The 22,675-nt window shown below is 34.0% G+C and overlaps 1 protein-coding gene and 1 long non-coding RNA gene across 2 annotated transcripts; one reads left to right on the forward strand and one right to left on the reverse strand.

The window, feature by feature from the left end:
- Window positions 1-2,739: 2,739 nt before the first annotated feature.
- On the forward strand, window positions 2,740-4,068 carry LOC123691914. The gene has a single exon (XM_045636500.1). The coding sequence runs from the start codon at window positions 2,740-2,742 to the stop codon at window positions 4,066-4,068; it is 1,329 nt and encodes a 442-aa protein (XP_045492456.1).
- An 8,497-nt stretch (window positions 4,069-12,565) lies between these two features.
- LOC123691640 lies at window positions 12,566-13,437 on the reverse strand. Its single transcript, XR_006751435.1, has 2 exons — window positions 13,251-13,437; window positions 12,566-12,922 (listed from the first exon to the last, which is right to left on the reverse strand). It is a non-coding gene; the product is annotated as an uncharacterized LOC123691640 (long non-coding RNA).
- Window positions 13,438-22,675: the final 9,238 nt, after the last annotated feature.

A 22,675-nucleotide genomic window follows, 5' to 3' on the forward strand; every position in this document is an offset into this window, starting at 1 on the left:
CGCATCAACCTCTGTACCAAGGAAGCGGTCAGAAATACTTTTAAAGTAAACATAAAAACACATCGAATTAAAGGTTAAAAGATCTTAATATGTTCGCTAATATATTTCTATTCCCATTATGAAAAGTAATAAATAATTCTTCCTAAATGAAACAAAATAGTCTCGTCTGAGTCAATCGATTTTCGAAGATAAAAGTATCGTCGTTCGTGTAATAGGAGATTGTGATAATGCTATTATCAATGTACGAGAAACAATGTTAGAAAAGCAATTTCGGCTTCCCATATTGCCTATTAACCGATGTTGGCAGTAACTTTTTCATGAATCTCCTCACAATATAGTTCTGAAACTTTATTAAAATACTCATAAAGATGTCTCATATTTTTATCATATTTCATATTGGACAGGGATGTAATTTCTAAACGATGTTTCATAATTAAAAATGTGAATAAAAATGAAGAGATATACCTAATTTTCTTGAATATTCTGTAATATTATAAAATGAATATAATTAAGTTTTCTACGATATAGAGAGTAATTAATTAATTTTTTATTACGAGTAACTACGCAAATTTACGTAGCTTTTATATTAAATTATAAGAAGAATATTAGTTTTAATTTAAATAATTGTCTTCTATAAATGATCTTAAAATGATTAATGTATAGGTAATATTATTATTTACAAATTTACAAACTACGCGCAGGGATCTATTTATTAATATAAATAAAGGCAATCTCCTATAATTATTGAAGGTAAAATGTCATCTCTATCCTTTGTTAGAAATGCTTATTTAATTCGATAAAATAAATATAAAATATTTTTTTTAAATTGCATAGGAATATTTTAACGAAAACTACTACGAACAATATAGTAAGCAATACGTTGCCATCGTTAAAATGAAATTGATAGTATCGTACGTGCCATCCCCAAAATTTTCGCAACTCAATCCTCTCCTGCAAAAATACGGCAAGTTAGCAAATCGTCAGCACACCTGCGCGTGAATAACGTTCACCATTTCCATGTAATATGTTTAATAAATCTTAGAAAAGTAGAGAATATATTCATATTTTCATTGTTATTGATGGCTGGAAATCGTTTTAATTCCCCAGTCGCGGGTCTCATACATTATTGAAATATGTTGACGCAAATTATTATGCACCTGCGATACGAGTGGACAATTAAAATTGTGATTTTTTTTGCTATCAGTGTCATTAAACAACACTATTCGTAATTATTATCATTATGAATTCGATTTTTTTTCACAGGAATACTATGATCTAGTGTATATTTTTTTTGATAAATTGACTTGAGTTTCATCTCCTAACAATGAATACACAATTCTCTAACGCAACCAAATTTGTCACGCTGAACGCACTATTCCGATGCAAACACGCTAAAAAGCCTTATTCAACATTAATCAAAAGATATCACACTTTTTACTGCGGTGGGGCGGTTTTGAATAGCACCCCTTTCAAATATTGGTTTTTGTCCGCGAGTCTAACGTCCAGTAAGAGCAAAGCCATGTTTTTACATTTACAACCGCACGCACGTTCGCGATATCTTGCGAAATGCAGCTTTACTATACGCTTTATAGTACGTCATTATAGCCTGAATATAAAGTGAGGGAATGACAAAACAGGAATTAATTTCTGATATGTCGCACGGTACGATGAACACCCTCGATGGACTTACTGCGGTTGAGAACGTCGAGCTTTTGAAGTGGGCAATTGATTTATTAGCTGATGTCATTGTCTCTTGAATTTAGATTAAATTTTTCAATATTTTATTACCATTGGTAATTATTTTATTTATTGGGCACCGGTCAGTATCGTTTATAAGAATTGTTAATAATAAAAAATATAGGTAATAATCAACTGAAACCTAATCCTACTATTCTTTCTTTTTCAGGAAAAAGCAGCTGAGCGGATCTATATTCAATTTGGCATACACACACAGCACATAAGCGCTCTATCCAAGAATCACGCGAGTGAAGCAGCAATATAGTTAGTTTTTTTTAGAATTTTTTTATCAGAGAATTAACTTAAGAAAACAATATATTACCCCAAAATTTAAAATATTCTACAGTGCGACAAACTCGAGCGCCGTGTGTCTCAATTGACTTGTGCGATAACAGCGCCCTCCCGCATAACACAAGGAAATTCGCTCAATTATATCGCCCCGACTATGGCTTTTTGGGCTATTTATCAATCAATCTTCGATCATTGATAACCAAGCACTTAAAGGTGTGGTAAATTAATGTATGTAATTATAATTAATACGCTCTTACCCTCTTTGACGATGTCTATAACGGAAGTGTTCTGTAATGTAGCGAATTAATATTATGGTTCTATTAGAAAATACGCGGTGAACTGTGAATAAATTACTAGAAATAAAATAAGATTTTTTTTATCATCACAAAATCATAAACATAATGACGAATTCAAGTTAAATAAATAACGAAAATATGGAAAACTTTGTAATTTTACTCGTAACTATAAACGCAAAACCATTTTTCCCGTTACAAAAGCCCATAAAATTTTATTCATACATAAAATATGTATCAATGAATAACCAGAGTAACCTACATAATTCAATATCTTTTACGAGCACCTTTTAGCCAGAGCAATATATTATCTGGGAATTCCACAAGTGTGTAATCATATTCCGAGTACATAAGTCATCAGTCGTCAGCTGATCGCGAAAGTGAAAGGTCGTTGACACACCGTGTGCGCGCGAGGGCAATGGCCTCTACGGTCTTAAAATGTTCTGCGTGTAACATAGTAATAAATGAAGTGCTGGCTTTCATGCACAACAAAATGAACGTCATGGATGAAGAAGGGTTGGTGCAGATCTGCCGAACGGCTTTCTCCACCGATGATATTTTCGAAGCAAAAAAGTTGTTGTTTGACGCTGTTCCAATAAGAAAAATTAAGAAACGAAAGAAAGAATCTAAATCAACAAGGGACTTGGAGGATGTCATTGAACTCCTAAAGCATATAGATGCAACTGATCCAGAACGTCTCCCAATCTTCGTGGCTAGAGACCTACATAAGTTACCACCTGTGACTTTCGATCACGTAGACGTAACCAGATTACTGCGTGATATTAACTTACTGAAGGACGAATTAAAAACAATTAAATCTACTTATGTCACAAAAACACAATTAAAGGATACAATTGAATGTTCGCGAGAAAAGTCGTTGAACTACATAAACACAAAGCGGGGCGCATACGCATTGAATAGCTATAGCTGTGATAGCGGGCCGATGGGTCTTCAACCGCTCTGTGATGAGTCAACGGCCACTGTTGCTAAGTGTAGTGCGAGTGAAGAGTGCGCGTATATATCATCTCTCTCGCCCTCACGCTCAACGATGGAACCGGCCTTTCAAGGACATTCGCCGAGACAAAGAAATGAGGCCACTGCGGTTTCGACACACGCAACTGTTGATAAATGTGTTGTCTCATCTCTTCCCGAACCTGAGAAAGAGACCGCGATAGGCTCGCGCGTGGAGGCCAACACCGCGGTTTCGTACATTATTAAACCGGTTGAATGCAGCGCGCGCGCTTCTGTGGAACGTGCGATGAATTATACTAATAATAACACAAATGACTTTAATACTACGGAGCGAACTATGGCTGACATTGTTCGTGAAAGTTTATTGCATGAACGAGTAAATGAGGATGAAAAATGGCAAACGGTTCAACGAAAAAAGAAAGTAATATCTAAAAATAGATTTATTAGTGAGACAGGGCGAGCGAATTTTGACAATAAATTTAGGGCTGCGCCGAACAAAGTACCATTGTATATATCTAACGTGTGTAAAGAAACAAGTGAAAGTGACATAGTGGAATATATTAAAAACAAAACTAGTGAATTAGTAACTTTAGAAAAAATTCAATGTAAAAAGGAGAAAAGCTATAACTCATTTAAATTATTTGTTGCTAGAAATAAATTACACATATTTTTGAATACAGAAACATGGCCCGAAGGTATCTGTTTTAGGCGTTTTATTACGCTTAAAAAATCTACCAAATCGGGAAAATCACGTGAAGTTGTCACTGTAAAGTAGTTGTAAATAATAGTTAAAAATTAATAATGGCTAAAACATGTAAAATGATAAGTTTTAATTGTAAATCACTAAAGCGATCGTTGGATAATGTGAGAGACATGTGTAGATATGCAGATATTCTTGCTCTTCAAGAAACTTGGCTACTGCCGTATGATCTGCCTTTGCTTGGGTCGATAAGCAAAGACTTTGAATACACAGGTAAATCAGCTGTAGACCTAACTAAGAGCCTACTTAAGGGCAGACCATACGGTGGGGTTGCAATCCTATGGAGAAAAGGCTTGTTTAAAAGTGTAGAAATTATTGATTGCAATAGTAATAGAATATGTGCGTTTAAAGCTGTTTTATGTAATAATACACATATTATAATATTTAGTGTATATATGCCAACTGATAATGCTGAAAATATGTTTGAATTTACGAGTTGTTTATGTGAAATTAAGACCATAGTTGATAGCTATAACATAGAAAATATTTTCATGTTAGGTGACTTTAACGCACATCCTATGCAGCCTTTCTGGAATGAGTTAGACAGTTTTTGCTCTGATGAATTGTGGATATGTGCGGACACAAATAAATTGGGTATTAATTCTAATACATACACCTACAGAAGTGACATTAATGGCAGTCTTCGATGGTTAGATCACTGCATAGTGACTAAATCTGCTTGGAGGACTGTAGTTGATGTAAGTTTAGGTCATGATGTCTACTGGTCTGACCACTTTCCTCTTATCATAGAATGTGACCTCAATTGTATTATGACAAAAATACCTCAATCAGGGTATGTCATTGATAAAATAAAATGGGGTCACAGAAATGAGCGCCAGATTAGTGAGTATCATGAAATATGTAATAGCAAACTCAGAGAGATTGATTTTGCTGAATTTCATAAAAGTTGCGGAAAGATATGCAGAGACACATATCATAAAGTGTGTCTTGATAAAGTGTACAATGAGATTATAGGAATTCTGTCCCATGCTGCCTCATTGTCTCATACAGAAATTGAGAAGAAAAAAGGTCAAGTTATTGGATGGAATAAACATGTACGCGAGGCTCACTGTGAGGCTCGGTCGAAATACCACATATGGCTGTCATATAATAAACCAAAAACTGGAAAGATCTGGGAAGATATGTGTATGAGCCGTAAAATATTTAAAAGTAGGCTAAGATGGTGTCAGAATCATCAAGATGAAATAAAAATGGACATGATTGCTTCTTACAGGTCAACAAAAAACTTTTCCAGATTTTGGAAAGCAACCAATAATCTCAATGTTCGACCGAGCTTACCAGTGAGTGTCGCGGGCTGCAATACTCCGAAAGAAATTGCAAATATGTTTAGGGATCACTTTAAGGTATCATCACCTTTGGGACCTTCCAAGCAAATGTTTAGCCTTGATAAAGATCTAAACAATGATCTTATTACTTTTTCAGCTAAGCAGGTGGCGAGTGTCATAAATAAGATGACGAGAGGTAAATCACCGGGCTATGATAGCCTCAGTGTGGAGCATTTGAGACATGCAGGTGTGCACTTGCCCCGAGTGCTTGCTAAGTTTTACTCTCTTTGTGTAAGTCATTCTTATATTCCCGCTGAGATGATGAGAACTATTGTGGTCCCTATTGTCAAAAACAAAACTGGCAATATTTCGGATAGGTCAAATTACAGACCAATATCACTGGCCACCATAGCAGCTAAGGTTTTGGATAGTTTGTTTGATAAATGTCTTGGCGAAGCGCTGAACCTGGATGATGCCCAATTCGGCTTTCGACCAGGTCTATCAACAGAAAGTGCGATACTCTGCCTAAAACAAACTATTCAATACTATACTAGCAGAAGAACCCCAGTGTACGCCTGCTTTCTCGATCTTTCTAAGGCTTTTGACCTTGTATCTTATGATATACTGTGGGAAAAGATGGAGAAGGCGGGAGTACAAAGGGAGTTGATAAGTGTACTTCAATTTTGGTATGCAAACCAAGTGAACAATGTCAGGTGGGGGACAGAGTTATCCGATTCATATAGGTTGGAGTGTGGCGTGAGGCAGGGAGGTTTAACCTCGCCAAAGCTTTTCAACCTATATGTGAATGAACTCATATTAGAGCTGAGGAAAAAGGGAGGCTGTTGGATAGATGGTGTATGCGTTAATAACATCAGCTACGCAGATGATATGGTTCTCTTAGGACCCACTGCAGGTTCCATTAGAGAACTACTGAATTCCTGCCAGGAGTATGCTGCCAAGCATGGATTATCATATAATGTCGCAAAAAGCGTTTATATGATCTTTGGAGTCCCCCGAAAGCACATTGGTTACGAACCGATACTCAACTTAAACCAAATAGCGTTAAAGAGGGTAAAACAGGTTAAATATCTCGGACACTGTGTTTCGGAGGACTTGAATGATCAAGTAGATATTGAGCGTGAAAGGAGATCCCTGGCGGCTAAATGCAATATGCTGGCCCGCAGGTTCGCCCGATGTAGCAAAGAGGCAAAAATAACTTTATTCAAAGCCTATTGCCAAAACTTCTACACGGGAAACCTGTGGTTCAAGTACTCCAAAAAGAGTATGAATGCATTACGGGTGCAATATAATAATGGGTTTAGGATGCTGATGGGCTTGCCGAGGCATTGTTCAGCGTCTGAAATGTTTGCGCAGGCTCATGCAAATGATTTTCATGCCATTTTGCGAAAAAAGACAGCTTCATTACTCCAGCGGTTACGTGCAAGTCCCAACGGAATCCTAAACACATTATCACAAAAAGTAGACTCACCAATACTAGAACATTTTATTAATGTGTTGGTGAGACGTGAAGTTTTTTAAATTGTATACCTAATAACTATTTGTATTTTTAGATTAATTATTTTTGTGCGTACTCTAATTTTAATTTTTGCTTAATTTTTCTGTGACTTTATGTATGCTTCTGATTATTTGTGACATGTCAATTTTATAATTTGTATTTCTAGATTTAATTTTATTGCGTATTTTAATTTTAATTGTTATTTCTATTTAATTTTGGGTCTTTGTTACTCTGAAATAAAGAATTTATTATTTATTATTATATTATTATAAGGTTTTTTCATATTACATTCACGCATATGCTAATAGAAAATCTCTTAGGAAATTGGCTAGTAACGTGCAATCTGTTACAGAAAATGTTTCCGTAAAATCATTGTTATCTCTCTTCTGTTTTACAGGAATTTGTGTTATCGAACAAGGAGTTTTATTTTATAGTAGAGTCGAATGTTTTGTGGATGCATTGTTTAGAATTGTTTAATAAACACATTCTATGAAAAAAAACATCATGGAGTAATCTAAACTATTATACTAGTTACCTATAATTTTAGACGCATTCACGTTACTTTGTAAATGGAAGGATTGACTTCGGTTTATGTTGTAATCTATAGTTTATTGAAACAAAATTAACGGTATTTACAATTTTTAACCGACTTCATACAGTTAATAGTCACAAATTAATTGCAACACTTCAATCATAGAAAAGTATACACTAAACAAATCCCGTCTCACCGTTCTCATTACATTGAAATACGTAAGTTATGAAATAGCAATTACTCGAGTTGTGGAACTATGCACTTAGGTATTTGGTTATGTCGGCACGTGGCGGCCACGTGTCTGCAGAAGAACACGTCATTAGCCCGCTGTGTCCTCGGGGAGAGGCTATGATTTTTTTTAAGTTGGACTCTACAAGTGATAAGGTATGAGCGTGTTAAAGTTGGTACAAAATTTAGTCTAGGTTCTCTTTATATTAATAAATTCCGAGTTAAATTTGGACTGGAGCCATTTCGATATTTGTTCAGCAAAATTGTAAGTATCGAATAGAGTGGTCAACACAGAGCGATATGCCTCGCGAAGTATTTTCCGCGCGAAGCTTCGGGCGGAAGTAGGTACGTTCGATTGAGAATAAGCATGTGCTGCGATTTGTCATCCTTCGCACAGACCATGGCTGCGCGAAGCAGAGCTGCTTAGCGAGGCTGCTCGCCTAGTGAATATTTTCTTCTTTCTTTAGTACAGCGAACTTTTATAAACATGCTTACAACCAATACAAACAGTACAAAAAGTATTGGTCTATCATTCGTATTGAAGTAAAATCGTAATACTAAGGGCTGTTTTACAAACTACTAAATTGTATACACGTTTGCCATAATAATTCTAACAAACTCGTATAGTCTCGTCATCTTATAACTTGCGCCACGCACTATCCTGGTGAGGTGAGGGAACAACTCTTTTAGACCTGTACAATTTGTTGTGATGTTGGTAGACGCTGTTAGTAATTTAGTTGCGAAGGGGTTATAGGGGGAAATATATTTTCCATTAATATCCATAGCCTGCGGCTGTGATTTTTCGAATTTTGTTTATGAGGAAAAATCTGGCATGCATATTAATATTTTTAAGTGTTTTTTGCAGCTATATCCAAACTTATAAAGTTGTCAGGTGTCTTGTTAATTTTAAAATTAGTAAGTAAATGGCTTTTGCCTAAGTGCCTAAATTGATTCTGTAGTGGAATTCAAATATTATGTAAGTATCATAAAATTTTTAATGTTGGTTTCGTTAGGCTTCATTAATTAACAGACTGATGAGCTTTGTAGAAATGGAGACATTAAAAGCCTTATTGTCTACAATGTTAATGAAACTTAAATCCTTGTCTACCACACCAGGACTACTGCCATATTAACCAATATAAATTTCGAAGAAAACGTTTTATATGGAATCACATCATTACCAACAATATGAACAAAAGTACCCAATGGTTTCATTAGTATGATATTATAATAATAAATACGCTTTGACACGGAGGTTTCCTATCAATTAATTAATTTACTATGAAAACAAAATTATCCCGTTTAATGGATATTTGCGGTGTGTACTGTTGACGTAGCGGTTGCTATTAAACAAGCCATAACAATATTTTATACATTTATTTCATTGATTTTCAAAATTTCTCGTCGTGCAACCATTTTCGATAACGATACATCGTACGTTGTTACGATAAGTGGGGCTGTTACTCATGTAATTTTTGGCTACTATTAAAATTGTAAAGTTAAATAGAAAAGGTTCACTTGTTGTCAGTATTACCAATGTGTTTTTAACATAATAATGTACCTATATATATAACTATTTCCTATATTCTATTGACTAATTAATATCCCACATGATTTCTCAACATAAATAAATCATAATTATTAATTAGGTATCTCAATTAACTCTCAGCAGGAACCAAGGTAATGTATGTTTCCTGTAAATACGCGTATATCTATTTTATATGTCCATCGATATATCTGCGACAAAAGCAATTCCTAGTGGAATCCAATCCATCTTGCCTACCGCTGATCTTGATTAATTATAGAAGATCGATGAGCACTTCAACTATCTTGCTTTTCGTGTTCAGGTGTCAAAGGTCACAAATTGCTGATATGCTGAAATGGTATTTATGTAGCTGCAAATGAAGTGAATTTTATTTGATTTGATTTATAAGTTTGAAATCGCTTTTAAATAAATAAATCATAAATGATTTTATTACGACTAGGTATTCATTTAGTAACATTATATAATTATAACATTTATTATTAATTTTGGAATGGAATTATTATAATATTGTACCTATCTAACATCTGCAAAAAAAGTTATTTTTTTTCTCCTCCTATCAAATGAACAAAAGCTGAACTCTGGGTCACACCACTAGCATAACTTATAAGGATTAAACTATAAAAAGCTTCGACGTTATTGCATAGTAATTTATAGTCCTCATGTGGCTAAAAATAAGAGCACTTATGAAGTGACAACGGAAGGTTTTCCTGAATAATGGCTACTACCGGCGATATATTTCCGTTATCTTGCCGGCAACATGGCGACCGTGTTTCCGCTTGACCGTTATGGAGTGTTAATCGGCCATTTTGTCGAGCGGATGAAAAACTAGCCGTGCGGGTGCGTGCGGATTAGTTTGAGATCGTAATACTTGAAGTTCATTAAGTGGAATCTTGGCAAAGAAGTATGTGACACACGTGTAAGTCAGAAAAAAATAACGAGCTGATTTTTTATGCAATAAGATTGATAGATTGATTGATTGAGAGAGGGTAGTTCTGACTTTTTCTGTTAACACCGGTTTTTAAGTGCTCCGTAAAATTTTGTATTTAATTCTATAATTTTGCTTAATAATTACCTCAGTTTATGTTTAAACATCAAAATAACTAATAATACAATTGTTTCTGATACAACAGTGAATAGTTACGCCCGCTACAGTTTTATCTAAAGGTACTGTACAGTGAATATTACGTCATACTACCATCACCATCTTTACAATGCACTGCTCGGCCTGTCATAAACTAATAAAAAAAGACGAACTTATCTGCCAGAAATGTAAGGAGCAATATCATTTTATGTGTCTTAACATGAGTGCTGCATATTATACTACTCATTACAAGGACACGGGAAGGCACTGGTGTTGTCCTTCCTGTATTAACATAACTTCAAGGAGGAAGGGTGATAACACCCCAGTAAGAATTTTACATACACTTGAAGATAGTAATATGTCTTGTGAGGATATTCCACATAATATGTCCATGGCGATCCCTGACAGTCAGCCGATATCTATTAATATGGACCAATTTTCAAGCTTACTTTCAACAAAATTGAATGATCTAGAAACTAAATTAACTAAAAATCTTAGCAATGAAATTAACGTAGCAATGAACACTTTGAAAAAGGAACTCAATGAGACAACTGACTTTCTCTTTGCTCAAATTACTCAAATCAAAAATGAACAATTAACTTACCATGACCGCATCGCCTCGCTGGAACGTGAGAATTCATCACTGCAATCCAAATTATCACTTTTGAGTAAACAACAGCCTGCATCTCAAGAATTATCATCAATGTTATCCACTATTAAGCAACTTCATTTTGAACTGAATGAACGCGACCAAGTGAGTCTGCTAAATGACATTGAAATCTCAGGCGTTCCCGAATATGAAGGGGAATCGGTCACACATATTGCGACAACGCTAGCGAATAAGTTGGGTGTATCATTGGAGGATCGGGACATCGTAAGTGCACGCCGCATCGGATCCAAGCGCAGGTACGCTGCTGTCGCTACTAATAATGAAATTCCGGGAACTGACACTGATAACAACCACTCTGCTCGTCCACGGCCTATATCTGTACGCTTCACACGAAGGCAGACACGTGATGATCTCCTGAAGAGCGCTCGGGTACGTCGAGGCACTACAACCGCTGATCTAGGCCTTCCCCAACATGATATTAGACGTGTCCATCTGCACGAAAGACTCACCTACAAAAATCGTATTTTATTTGCCAAAGCGAAAAATATGGCTAGAGTTAAGCATTGGCGCTTCACCTGGACCAAAGAAGGTCGTATATACGCTCGCCAAACAGACACCAGCAGCGTACATATGATTCGGACTGAAGAGGAATTTGAGCGTATTTTTGGCACCGCCTGTGATAACAACTCAATATAAAATAAACGACAAATTGAAATGCACAACATCATACAGTAGATTTCATATTTTAAAATTTATCTTTCTTTATTGTTATGTGTTATTTAACTCACTAAGTCAAATCAATGTCACATTGTATTCTTTTCATCCTTATCATAATGTATCTTTTAGAACTATTATATTAAACATGTGTCTTTATCTTGTTAACTATTACTGCAAAGTTTTTAGCATAAATTATGTTCAAATTATGTGTAATCAAACTTTAATATTATCATCGTTTTGTGTACTAAGCAATGAATATCTTCTTTATTATCACGGCTGTCTGATTATATGGGTCATTGTCAAATTTTGCGCAGGTAAACGTAACTGCAGATTTCAAAAATGTGAAAAAGAAAATATTTTAAAATTGAACTTTTCTTTATGCCCGTGCCTGTTAAAATAACTGAAGTATCTGTAATTCAAGTTGGCCGAGATGTTTAGCTAATAATTTAAGATTTATTTCAGATTTAGTGCGTCAGGGTGGAGAAAAAATACAACTCTGTTATTATTACACTTTACCTTTTATCATTAAATTAAATAAGCCAGTCGCACATATTTTGGGTTTTATATTAATTACAGTCTTATATCTTATAATCACCATTAGAAGCACAAGCTTTTTTTAAGTTTAACAGTAATTTATTTACAATTTTAGTCAACTCTGTTACTTTATGAATAATAACAAACCTTAAATTCTACACTACTCCATGAAATATCTGTAAATTAACAGCTAATTACAACATATAACCGCTTCATTAACTGACAAATTAACCTATTGTAATTTAGCAGTATTATATTGAATAGCTTTTCCTAAATTTCGTAACTAAGTTCTTTAATCTTCGGGACACGAAAGTAACAGAGTTGTAACACAGTAACTTAGTTGTTCTTTTTGTACTATAAGTGAATAAATTGCATACTTTTGATATGTCGTCACGTTCGAAAAGATTGATTTTGGTTCTAAAAACATTTTTCTTACATGTGGGCTGATTTTTTTCATATGAAACTTTGATCCACAGCAAGACACTCTTGTATAATTTGTATTTCCTGCCTAGACATTTTAACGGCCTTCTTGTCGAATATTTTATCAATAGCATACTTTTCCTTCAGATTCTTAACTTTTTCATGGCCATTTTTAATAGCATTTACTGGATTTTCTGGATTGCCGTCCTTATTTTTAGACTTCTTTCGTTTTTCTCTGTTGCATTGTTTTTTATACGTCTCCTATCTCTTGTTAACTGTTTCTAATTGTTACTTAAATTTTATATAACCTGTAAATAACTTCGATCTGTTTCTGTTAACTTGCTTGCTTCTCAGCTGGCGTGAGAGGCATTTTAAGGGCGTTAATAACGGCAGAATAACCTGTAACAATATCTTCAAAGTTACATTTAATTAAATATGATTTATTTACATATAACAACTCAAAATTACTTTGGGAAACCGATTCTTAAGAAAAAAAATTATTACAAATATAAAATTTCAAACAAAAGTTACAGAATACATGCTTACTCAACTCTGTTACCATGAGCTAAGTAACAGAATGATGATAACAGAGTTGTAAATTTTACATTCTAAAAGACATAAATCATAGAATAATGCATTTAGTTATTTTTTTATTTCAAATTGAGCATAATTACCCCTTAAACAACAAAGTGAACGTAAGTTAATAGAAAAAAACGGTTTTACTTACTTTAATAGGTAGGTAACAATGTTGATGCGGAATAAAAACACGCGGCACGTTCAGCGCCACGCGGTCGACTGAGATTCAATGTACCCCACCCCCAGACCTAACGAACGACCACAATGGCTGCAGAAACCTCGCTCAAGCTAATAGAAAGTCGAAAACAGCGCCACCTCTATTTTGAGTAATGATTTATTTAGTAACATATTAGTGCACACGATTCCAAACACTACGTGGGACAAAGTTAAAATATTTTTTATAAAATAAATCTTAGCACTGATCGAGTTGAAAATGTACTTTTAGAAATATTCGCAATATTCTGTTTATAGTAATATTTTAATTGATGTGGGTTGGTATATTGGAAATTGTAGTTATTTTATATTTTCTGTAACGAAGTGCTACTTGGGACAGGTCAAATTTGTATGGAAAACCCTTCTGTTACCAGAAAAAACCACAATGTTACTTTAAAAAATAAAATAAAAAATGAAAACTAAGTCTTTATTTTATTAATATCTGTTTATTAATGCGATTAAGTTTGTATTTGCATTAAGTTTTTAGTGACAGTTAATTTTTTAATGGTATAGAAGTAAAAAAGTTTTGAGGGACAAGTTAACCTGCGCAAAATTTGACAATGACCCATATTGTGTAGAATTTATGTGCCAATATTATTATTTTTAAGTTTTGTACTCATAATTATAGTTAAAATTAAGTGCAATCAAATATTATTATCATTAACTCGTATACCTGATATTGAATTTTTCTGTAGTGACTTTAGTTGTATGGTCGTATTGTCTAACACAATTGTTACAGGAGTATTATATTTTTTAATTATCAAAATTATTTGTAAACGGATCATATTATTATGTTTAATGCGTGTACCTAGCAATGAATATTTTTATAATTTTTCTGGCTATCTAATTGTATTATTGTGTTATATGATTATGACTGAATCATTGTGTTTATGCCTAAACCTTACTCTCTTGTATTTAATAAACACTACCTTTCGTATTGTATGTGACGTGTCCAACATATTTGTGAAAAGAACAACATATTTTTTAATTGTAAGCATGATGTTTCAGCAATTAATATTATTATGTTTAATCCGTGTACCTAGCGATGAATATCTTTATAATTATTCTGGCTGTCTAATAATATTGTGGTGTAATATCATTATGACAGAATTATTTTATATATGCCTAAACTTTACTCTTTTGTATATTTTAATTATTACTTTACCTTATGTCTTGTATGTAACTTTTATCAAATCAAGTCTAAATTTTTATAACTATTTTTCTAAATTACTTGACACATGTAGAATTGAATCTTTATACAACGAATTTTTATATTTATTTAAATGTCAGTGTTTGCTAATTATGGGAAAACATGTATCAAATCTTACTTATTATATTATCTTATACCCGTTACATACTTGCCTTCTACGTGTTGTTGATCATCTTGTTTTTGGCGTCATGTTTGCTGAGATAACTGTATTTGTGTGCTGCACTCAGTTCCACTCCCACTCACTTTTCACTGCATTTAGGCTATTTAATGGTTTCTGCTCACACCCTTATTCTTTAAATATACTTTATTTTTATCATACAATATTAATGTGTATGTATGTATTTATCTTTTGGATTAAAACTTCAATCTGTACGTAATAAGAGTATTATTCTAATAAATTACGTGGACATGTTTCAGTATTTGTTTATAAATAAATCTATTACCATACTCTATTGCTATTATAGTACAAACTATTTAACATTATCTATATATATTCCATGTTTTTTGAATTTTATTAATCTAATTACAATTTTTATCTTATATACAAATGATCAGTAATAAACAACTGAAAATTGGTTTATTTAATGCCGGTTCCATTTGCACAAAGCATGATGAATTCCAAGTTGCTATTGAGACGCACAATCCTGATATTATGGCAATTAATGAAACCTGGTTGCGTCCCGGTCAGGAAGGCAGGGCTCCAAATATTCCCGGATATTCTTTTCGACACATACCGCGCCAACTGGGCACCAGGTCGCGTGGTGGTGGGGTTGGGTTCTTTGTTAGGCGTGGTTTGTCTTTCCGTGTTTGTTCAAACCCCCAGTCCATTTCCACAGTCGAACAGATGTGGATCTCCATAAATATAAATTGTCAAAAAATTCTGATTGGAACAGCATATCGGCCACCGTGGCAGAGTGTTGACATTTTTCTGGATGTGCTCACTGAGTCTATTGCACACTTCTCTGAATTTGATAATATTATTCTGCTTGGTGATTTTAATATAAACATCAACAAACACCGAGATAGTATGACTATACTTTTTAATCAGTTCTTAAAATGCTGCAACTTAGACAATTACATAGAGAAGCCAACGCATTTCACAGATCACAGTGAATCAGTTATTGATCTGTTGTGTACTAACATGCCCGTGTATTCAACAGCCGTTCACCATATCCCGGAATTAGGAGGTCACGCCATGATATATGCAAATTTTAAAATTAAAAAACCAAAAATCCCGTCAAAACGTCTCACATATAGATCTATTCGCGATATAGTACTGGAAGACTTTAACAAAGATCTTGAGATGTTACCATGGGATGACATATCCAATCTTAATTCCGTAAACGATATGGTGACGACTTTTAATACCTATATAAGTTTTCTTTTTGATAAGCATGCACCAGAGACTACCAGAGTTCTAAAAAATAAGAGTTCGCCGTGGTTGACAAGCAATCTTCGTCAAATTATGAGAACTCGAAATGAAGCTCATGATAAATATCGGGCGTCCAAGTGCGAGAGTGATAAGTCATACTACAAATCTTTGAAAAATTTTACCAATTTATGTATGCAACAAGAAAAGTTGGCTTTTTATCAGTCTCAGATCCAATCACATTCCCATAATTCAAAGCTACTTTGGAAGAATTTGAAAAAATATGTACTGCCCAATTTTCGCGACAGTTCTGATATACCTGATCATTTACGGGATCCAGATGCATTAAATTCCCATTTTCTTAATATCCCAGCTCCAAATACGACTCATAAACCTACCTTAGACTACATTAACAATCATAAATTCACAACGGTATATTTTTCTTTAAAACCTGTCGACGAGGAAACCGTGGGGAAGTTAATACTTGCGATAAAATCGAATGCGCAAGGCCACGATAAAATATCGAGGGATATGATTTTGCTTACACTGCCAACCACATTGAAAGCCATGACCGCTATTCTAAATCGATCACTTGAAACTTTAATTTTTCCATCTGCTTGGAAGATAGCTTTAGTCCGACCACTACCTAAAACCAATAACCCTTCAGAATTTAAAGACCTAAGGCCAATTAGTTTGCTTCCATATTTTTCAAAATTACTGGAAAGAATCGTGTACAATCAAATAGTTGTTTATTGTGAAGAGAATAATATCTTACCAAAGTACCAATCAGGTTTCCGGAAGAGCCATAGCACCTGCTCGGCCTTGCTGAATGTTGTAGACGATCTCTTATCTAATGAAGATATGGGCAGCGCGTCTTTGCTCGCACTGTTGGACTTTTCGAGAGCTTTTGACCCGATCAATCTTGAACTCATGATCAGTAAGCTTCGCTTTTATGGATTTGATGACGGCGCTTGCAAATGGTTTGATAGTTACTTGCGAGACCGTGTACAGAGGGTAATTCTGAACAACAATGATGGCTCTTCTAGCGTCTCTTCGGAGCTCCTGTTGACACGTGGTGTTCCTCAGGGCTCGATATTGGGCCCCCTTTTGTTCATAATTTACTCGGCAGACATTACGCGGTGCCTTATCAACTCCAACTACCATCTATATGCGGACGACCTGCAAATATACTCTCGAATAAAATACGATAACGTCGCAGCGACTATGTCTGGTTTCTCAGCGGATTTGAGTCGTATTGCAACCTGGGCATCTAACAACTCTCCGCTATTAAACCCTGTCAAGTCCAAGTATATGTTTATCGGGACAAAGGGGCAGGTTCATAAAGCAAAAAATCTGAATTTGTCAATATCCATTGATGGGTTCCCGATTCAAGAAGTGGAAGAGGCTCGTAATTTGGGAGTGATCTTTGACAGTAATCTCAAATTCGAAAGCCATATTCTTGAAATTGTTAAAGGTTGCTTTTATCGTCTAAAAGTGATGTATAAGTTGCGTCCCTTTATTAATACGGATCTCCGACTTATGTTGTGCGAGTCCCTTGTCCTCTCTAGACTCAATTACTGCATTAACGTATTCGGGTCTTGTCTACTGGAACGGTCACGGAGGCTTTTGCAAAGAGTTCAGAACGCCTGTGCCAGATTCTGCTTTAACATTCCTGCCAGGTCCCACATAACACCTTTTCTGAACTCTTCAAAGATGCTCAACATGAGAAATAGGCACAAGTTTTTCATAGCATGCTTCTTGTTTGATCTTCTCAAAACTAAACGCCCATTGTATCTGTTTGAGAAGCTAGTCTGGCGTAAGGACACAAGCCGGAATCCTATAAGACCCAATGTTGATGTGCTCTCAGTGCCGAAGCATCGTAGCATGGCTTTTCGTGGTTGCTTTAAATACTGTGCCACAAAATGTTGGAATAATATACCGCCGCCTCTGCGTCAAGTTCGTTCCAAAATTACTTTTAAACAACAGTTAAAACGTCTACTTTTGGCAGAACAGTAGAGTAACAGCATAGTATTTAAAGCACCAATAAACTAAACTAATAAACTGATCAACTTATTATTTAAATTCATTTTTATTTATCTATTTATTTATTATCTATTATTTTGTATTATTTATCTGTTTATTATCTATATTATTATGTTATTATAATATTATTATTATTATATTTATCTGTTTACTATCTATATTATGATTATTATATAGCAGTGGAAAGTCGAAAGCACACCCTCAAATCGGTCTTGACAGAATACCAGCGCTGTAGTCGCAGCTTGCTGCGACTATGGCAGAAAGCTGAGTCAAGACCCTTTTCTGGAAATGCAGTGCACACACAGTACGGAATTCTCAGCGAACATGATGTCTAATTTTATGTCTAATTTTATGTATCGTACTTTCTTTCTTGTTCTATTTTGTGTTTTCTTCTTGTGTGTGTACCTTTTTCTAGGAATAAATGTTTTTTCTTTCTTCTTTCTTTCTATATGAGACATACTTGAAGTTCATTGAGTGGAATCTTGGCAAATAGGTAACGTGTAAGTCCAAAAAAAATAGAAGATTTTTTGTAAGGCATACTTAGGATAGAAACAACCTTTATTCTTTGGACAATAAAATATTTTACATGCAACTCTTATGCTAATTCCAAAACGAGTCTACCTACATTCATAATTACAAATTAAGTGAAACTAACATATAAATCTAACAAACTAATGCAAATAATCAAAACTGTTCGATTAGAATATAATTAATAATATTTTTGATTGGAGGTTATGACAACAAAACATCATAATAATTGCTCGTTACAAATTCATTAACTGTAAACAAAGCGTTATTTAGGTTTCATTTTGTACACAGCACCCGTCCATTGTTTTAAAATGTTCACTTAAAAATAGCGAATACTTCACATCGATGTTATAAGATGAGGATGAAAAACCCCTAAAGTACCGGTTATAGTTAGCAGACATCATTGTTTGCAGTTCCCTTGTCTAGCTGCTTTTGTTATTATTCTGCCTTGCCTTCAAACAAAAGAACATTGACGCAAAACAAAGACTTAATTATAGTTTGCGAGCATTCTCCTTATTACTACAATATATTTTCTCGAAGATAAATGGGGAAATGTGTTTGTCGAAATATAGTTTGGGTTTATTTTTAAACGTGGATTTCTCTTTCTTTCAGGACAAAATGGAAGATCATTTCTTTCACTTCACGGGAGAAGGAAGACATATCATCGTTAGTGTAGGTACTATCGTTGATGGACCTTAGTAACTTAGGTTTAGTTAATGAATGAATGCCGAATGCCAAATCCAACTTTTATATGTACAATGTTTCAGAATAATTATTGTCTTAACAAGAAAATTACGTTTAAAACTATACTCGTAATGCACTCTGTGTATTCACGACGTGAGCCTTATGAAACAAAAGAAGCATGCAATAACTGCAAATAAAAATAGAACTAATGCAACCCAGTTAAATGGTTTATTAGAAATCAATCCCGCTGTTAAGTTCACCGCACTATAATTCAAAGCCTCGGTAATTCCAACGAGGACTACTTAAAGATTTTTTTCCAACACAAAGACATTACGTGGCAACTTAATTTGTAGTTTTCTTTAACTGAGTTTTACAATGGACTGTCTTTAATCGTAACTTGACAAAGCATTCGTTCTAAATAGAAATGGATAACGGTTGAAGGAAATAAACCGTTTATGTTATATTCTATCAGAGTTCAAAATATTGTATAGAATGTCTAATTTAGATAAAGGAGAATTTTGGTACTGGATATTTAATAAAACTTCACAAAATAGCTATCTCAATTAATTATTTTCCGTGAGCAGTAAAATATACATATACGTAATATTATTTCCTATTTCATAATGTCTATGTGAATTTGTACGAAAAACCTTCAATTCATAACTCTGTTAATAGAATTTATGTTCATTGCTAAAATTATTGGCCAATTATGTATGTTGAGAGTAGGCCAATTTATCTATAAATTTTACTTTGGAGTTTAGATGCGATAAAATTGAAAAGCTAATTAAATTTTTTATTAATTCACATTCGCAGAATATACCTATAGTGACAAAAATTCTAAACATGGTTGGAAATAGTGATTTTAATATGTCATTGGTAATTTTTACGACATTACGCATTAGCAAATTTATTTGAACACATTTCTTGTTCGAATAGATAATAGCCAATTCTTTTGCACCTTACTTACACAAAATTGCTGAGTAAAGTTAAAGGCAAAACATAAATATCCGTGAACGCCGTCAAAATTCTTAGAACATCAACTTTAAGGAATGCTTCAACATAATAACGTTCATATGCATACGAAATCTTTTAAGTTGTACCTATGAAAGGGCTTAATTAAACCCGTCTTAATTAGGCTGGGGGCGGCACAATACGCTTCAAAAGTTATAAGACAATAAGAAGGAAGTAATTAAAACATTACCGTACAAAGTCAGCTGTTTTCGTCCGTTTATTACAAGAGCTCAACAAGTTTGGCTAAATTTGCGAATATTAGACGGGAAATTTTACTTTTATTGGCTTACCTTGTTATATTTAGGTCTGAAATTTGTATTACGGACGATTCAGTATTATTAAAACTACGCCTATATTTAAAGTTGTTTGTGTAACTAACTTTAACATTTAACGACTACCGTTATTTTTCGAATATAGGTAAATGTAAAATATACGCGCTTTCCTACATTAACATTTATCTATTCTATAAACCATAGTAACTATTTAAAAGAAACGACCATTCTTTACATGAGACTTTTCTCTCACGAACTTAAGACAACATTGAAACCTTAATCGTATTACCGCGGAACAAAATTGTCTCTGACTTTTCATTTGAAGAAGTCTAAACGAAAACAAAGTAAACTCCTGCGGAATAATTTTATCAAATATAATTGAACGTTAAGGGTACAGTCTAGCTTGTCTCTCTGTTTGTCCACGTGTGAGTTCCCACAGGGTGGGATGTTATTCAGCGATATGTTAATTTTGTGCACACTCCTATTGTTTTCAACTCTAGCGTGATATTTTCATAATGATGTCGCTTTATATTCAATACAAAGTCATTATGGGATCATTAAAAATTTATTGCTATTTATATTTGGTATGTGTGAGCATTATTTCAGTTTATGTAATGGAATATATAATTTCGTTACTTTAATTAGACGGGCCGTTTTTATCTAGATGTATTTTTATAATGTTAAGATTCAATTTGAAGAATATTAATATTAATTTCTTAGTGCTCTATTGATGCTGAATTCGTGGTATAATGTAAGCTATCTTAAGAATCTATTTTTGAGAAGTTATAGCGTTTATACTTGAAACAAAAATAGGTATATTAAAATGAATAATTACTATTGTTTATTTTATTATTACTTATTTATGTGATACACGATAAGTAAAATTAAAGACACAAATTCCACTTTTCACAAAGTATTATTGTTCATAACATTGAGCCGAAACTTTATAAGGCTTACTTTATAAATTTATTAAGAATAGAAAAAATTCGATCACGAGGCGGGACTTGAACCCGCATCCTTCGCGCCATTCCGGGGCGGATGCCTAACCAACTCAGCCACTCGTGACCCGCCTGAGCAATCGAATTTATTCTATCCTTTCAGTTTTATGTGTCTTAAGGGACACACCGCGCGCCATCTATTGAGATGATTTAACAACCATCTCAACCAATATGAAGCACTTTTCAGTGAATACAATATTGTAACGATGGAACACGACCTTTTCTTGAATTTATATTTTTTGGTTTTTATGGCATTCAAATGCTTTATAAATATAAATTTATTAAGAATAGAAAAAATTCGATCACGAGGCGGGACTTGAACCCGCATCCTTCGCGCCATTCCGGGGCGGATGCCTAACCAACTACCCGGAATGGCGCGAAGGATGCGGGTTCAAGTCCCGCCTCGTGATCGAATTTTTTCTATTCTTAATAAATTTATATTTATAAAGCATTTGAATGCCATAAAAACCAAAAAATATAAATTCAAGGCTTACTTTATTTTTTAACTTTATTAACAATTCTCCCAAAAACTAAAAATCTAATTTATTCAATTGAAAAGCGTAACACATTTAGGTGTAAACAAATTCAAGTCTAGTTCAAACTGAACTTCTGTTTCGAGTCATGAAGTGGCGACTCGTAAAGTGCGCAGCAGACAGTGGCTTTTTGCAGAGACATTAAACCGCAGCTCCGAGAAGACTTACAAGTTCTGTACAACTTCTACTTTATGTCATTCAGCCTGCAATAATATTACTTTGTAAGGAATTCCCTTGTTAGTAGAGATATTAAATGCCGCAGTGAATTGAACATGGCTTGCGTTCGAGTTCACTGAAGTTGTGGGTAATATGGTAAATATTGGGTTATGCGATTTCTATCATTATTTATGACAATGAATTTAACATAAATATGTATTGACTTGCTGTTGAAAATTTTTATTTCAATGTTTCTACGTTGATTGAAAGTTAAAGTAGCTTGTGCATCAATTAAATTAACGTTGATTACAGAATTTATTTTTTATTCGAAATTAGAAACGGTGAATTGCTATAACTATATTTAATGCGACAAAAATGTGATTTTTTACATAACCTAAACATTTGCAATACTTAACTCATATTGTGCCATTAAATTAAGTAGATACATATTAATAAAGCTAAAACTCAAAATGCCTCTAACTTTTAACATCGTCAAAAATAATCAAAACAAATTTTCCAAACAAAGCAAAGTTAAATTTTCTTTTGTACAGCGTTAGCA

Source organism: Colias croceus, chromosome 5 (assembly GCF_905220415.1).
Source record: "Colias croceus chromosome 5, ilColCroc2.1".
NCBI classification, from domain to species: domain Eukaryota; kingdom Metazoa; phylum Arthropoda; class Insecta; order Lepidoptera; family Pieridae; genus Colias; species Colias croceus.

Coding starts and splice junctions, on each gene's coding strand:
- LOC123691914 (XM_045636500.1), top strand. CDS start 2,740: ATGGCCTCTACGGTCTTAAAATGTTCTGCGTGTAACATAGTAATAAAT.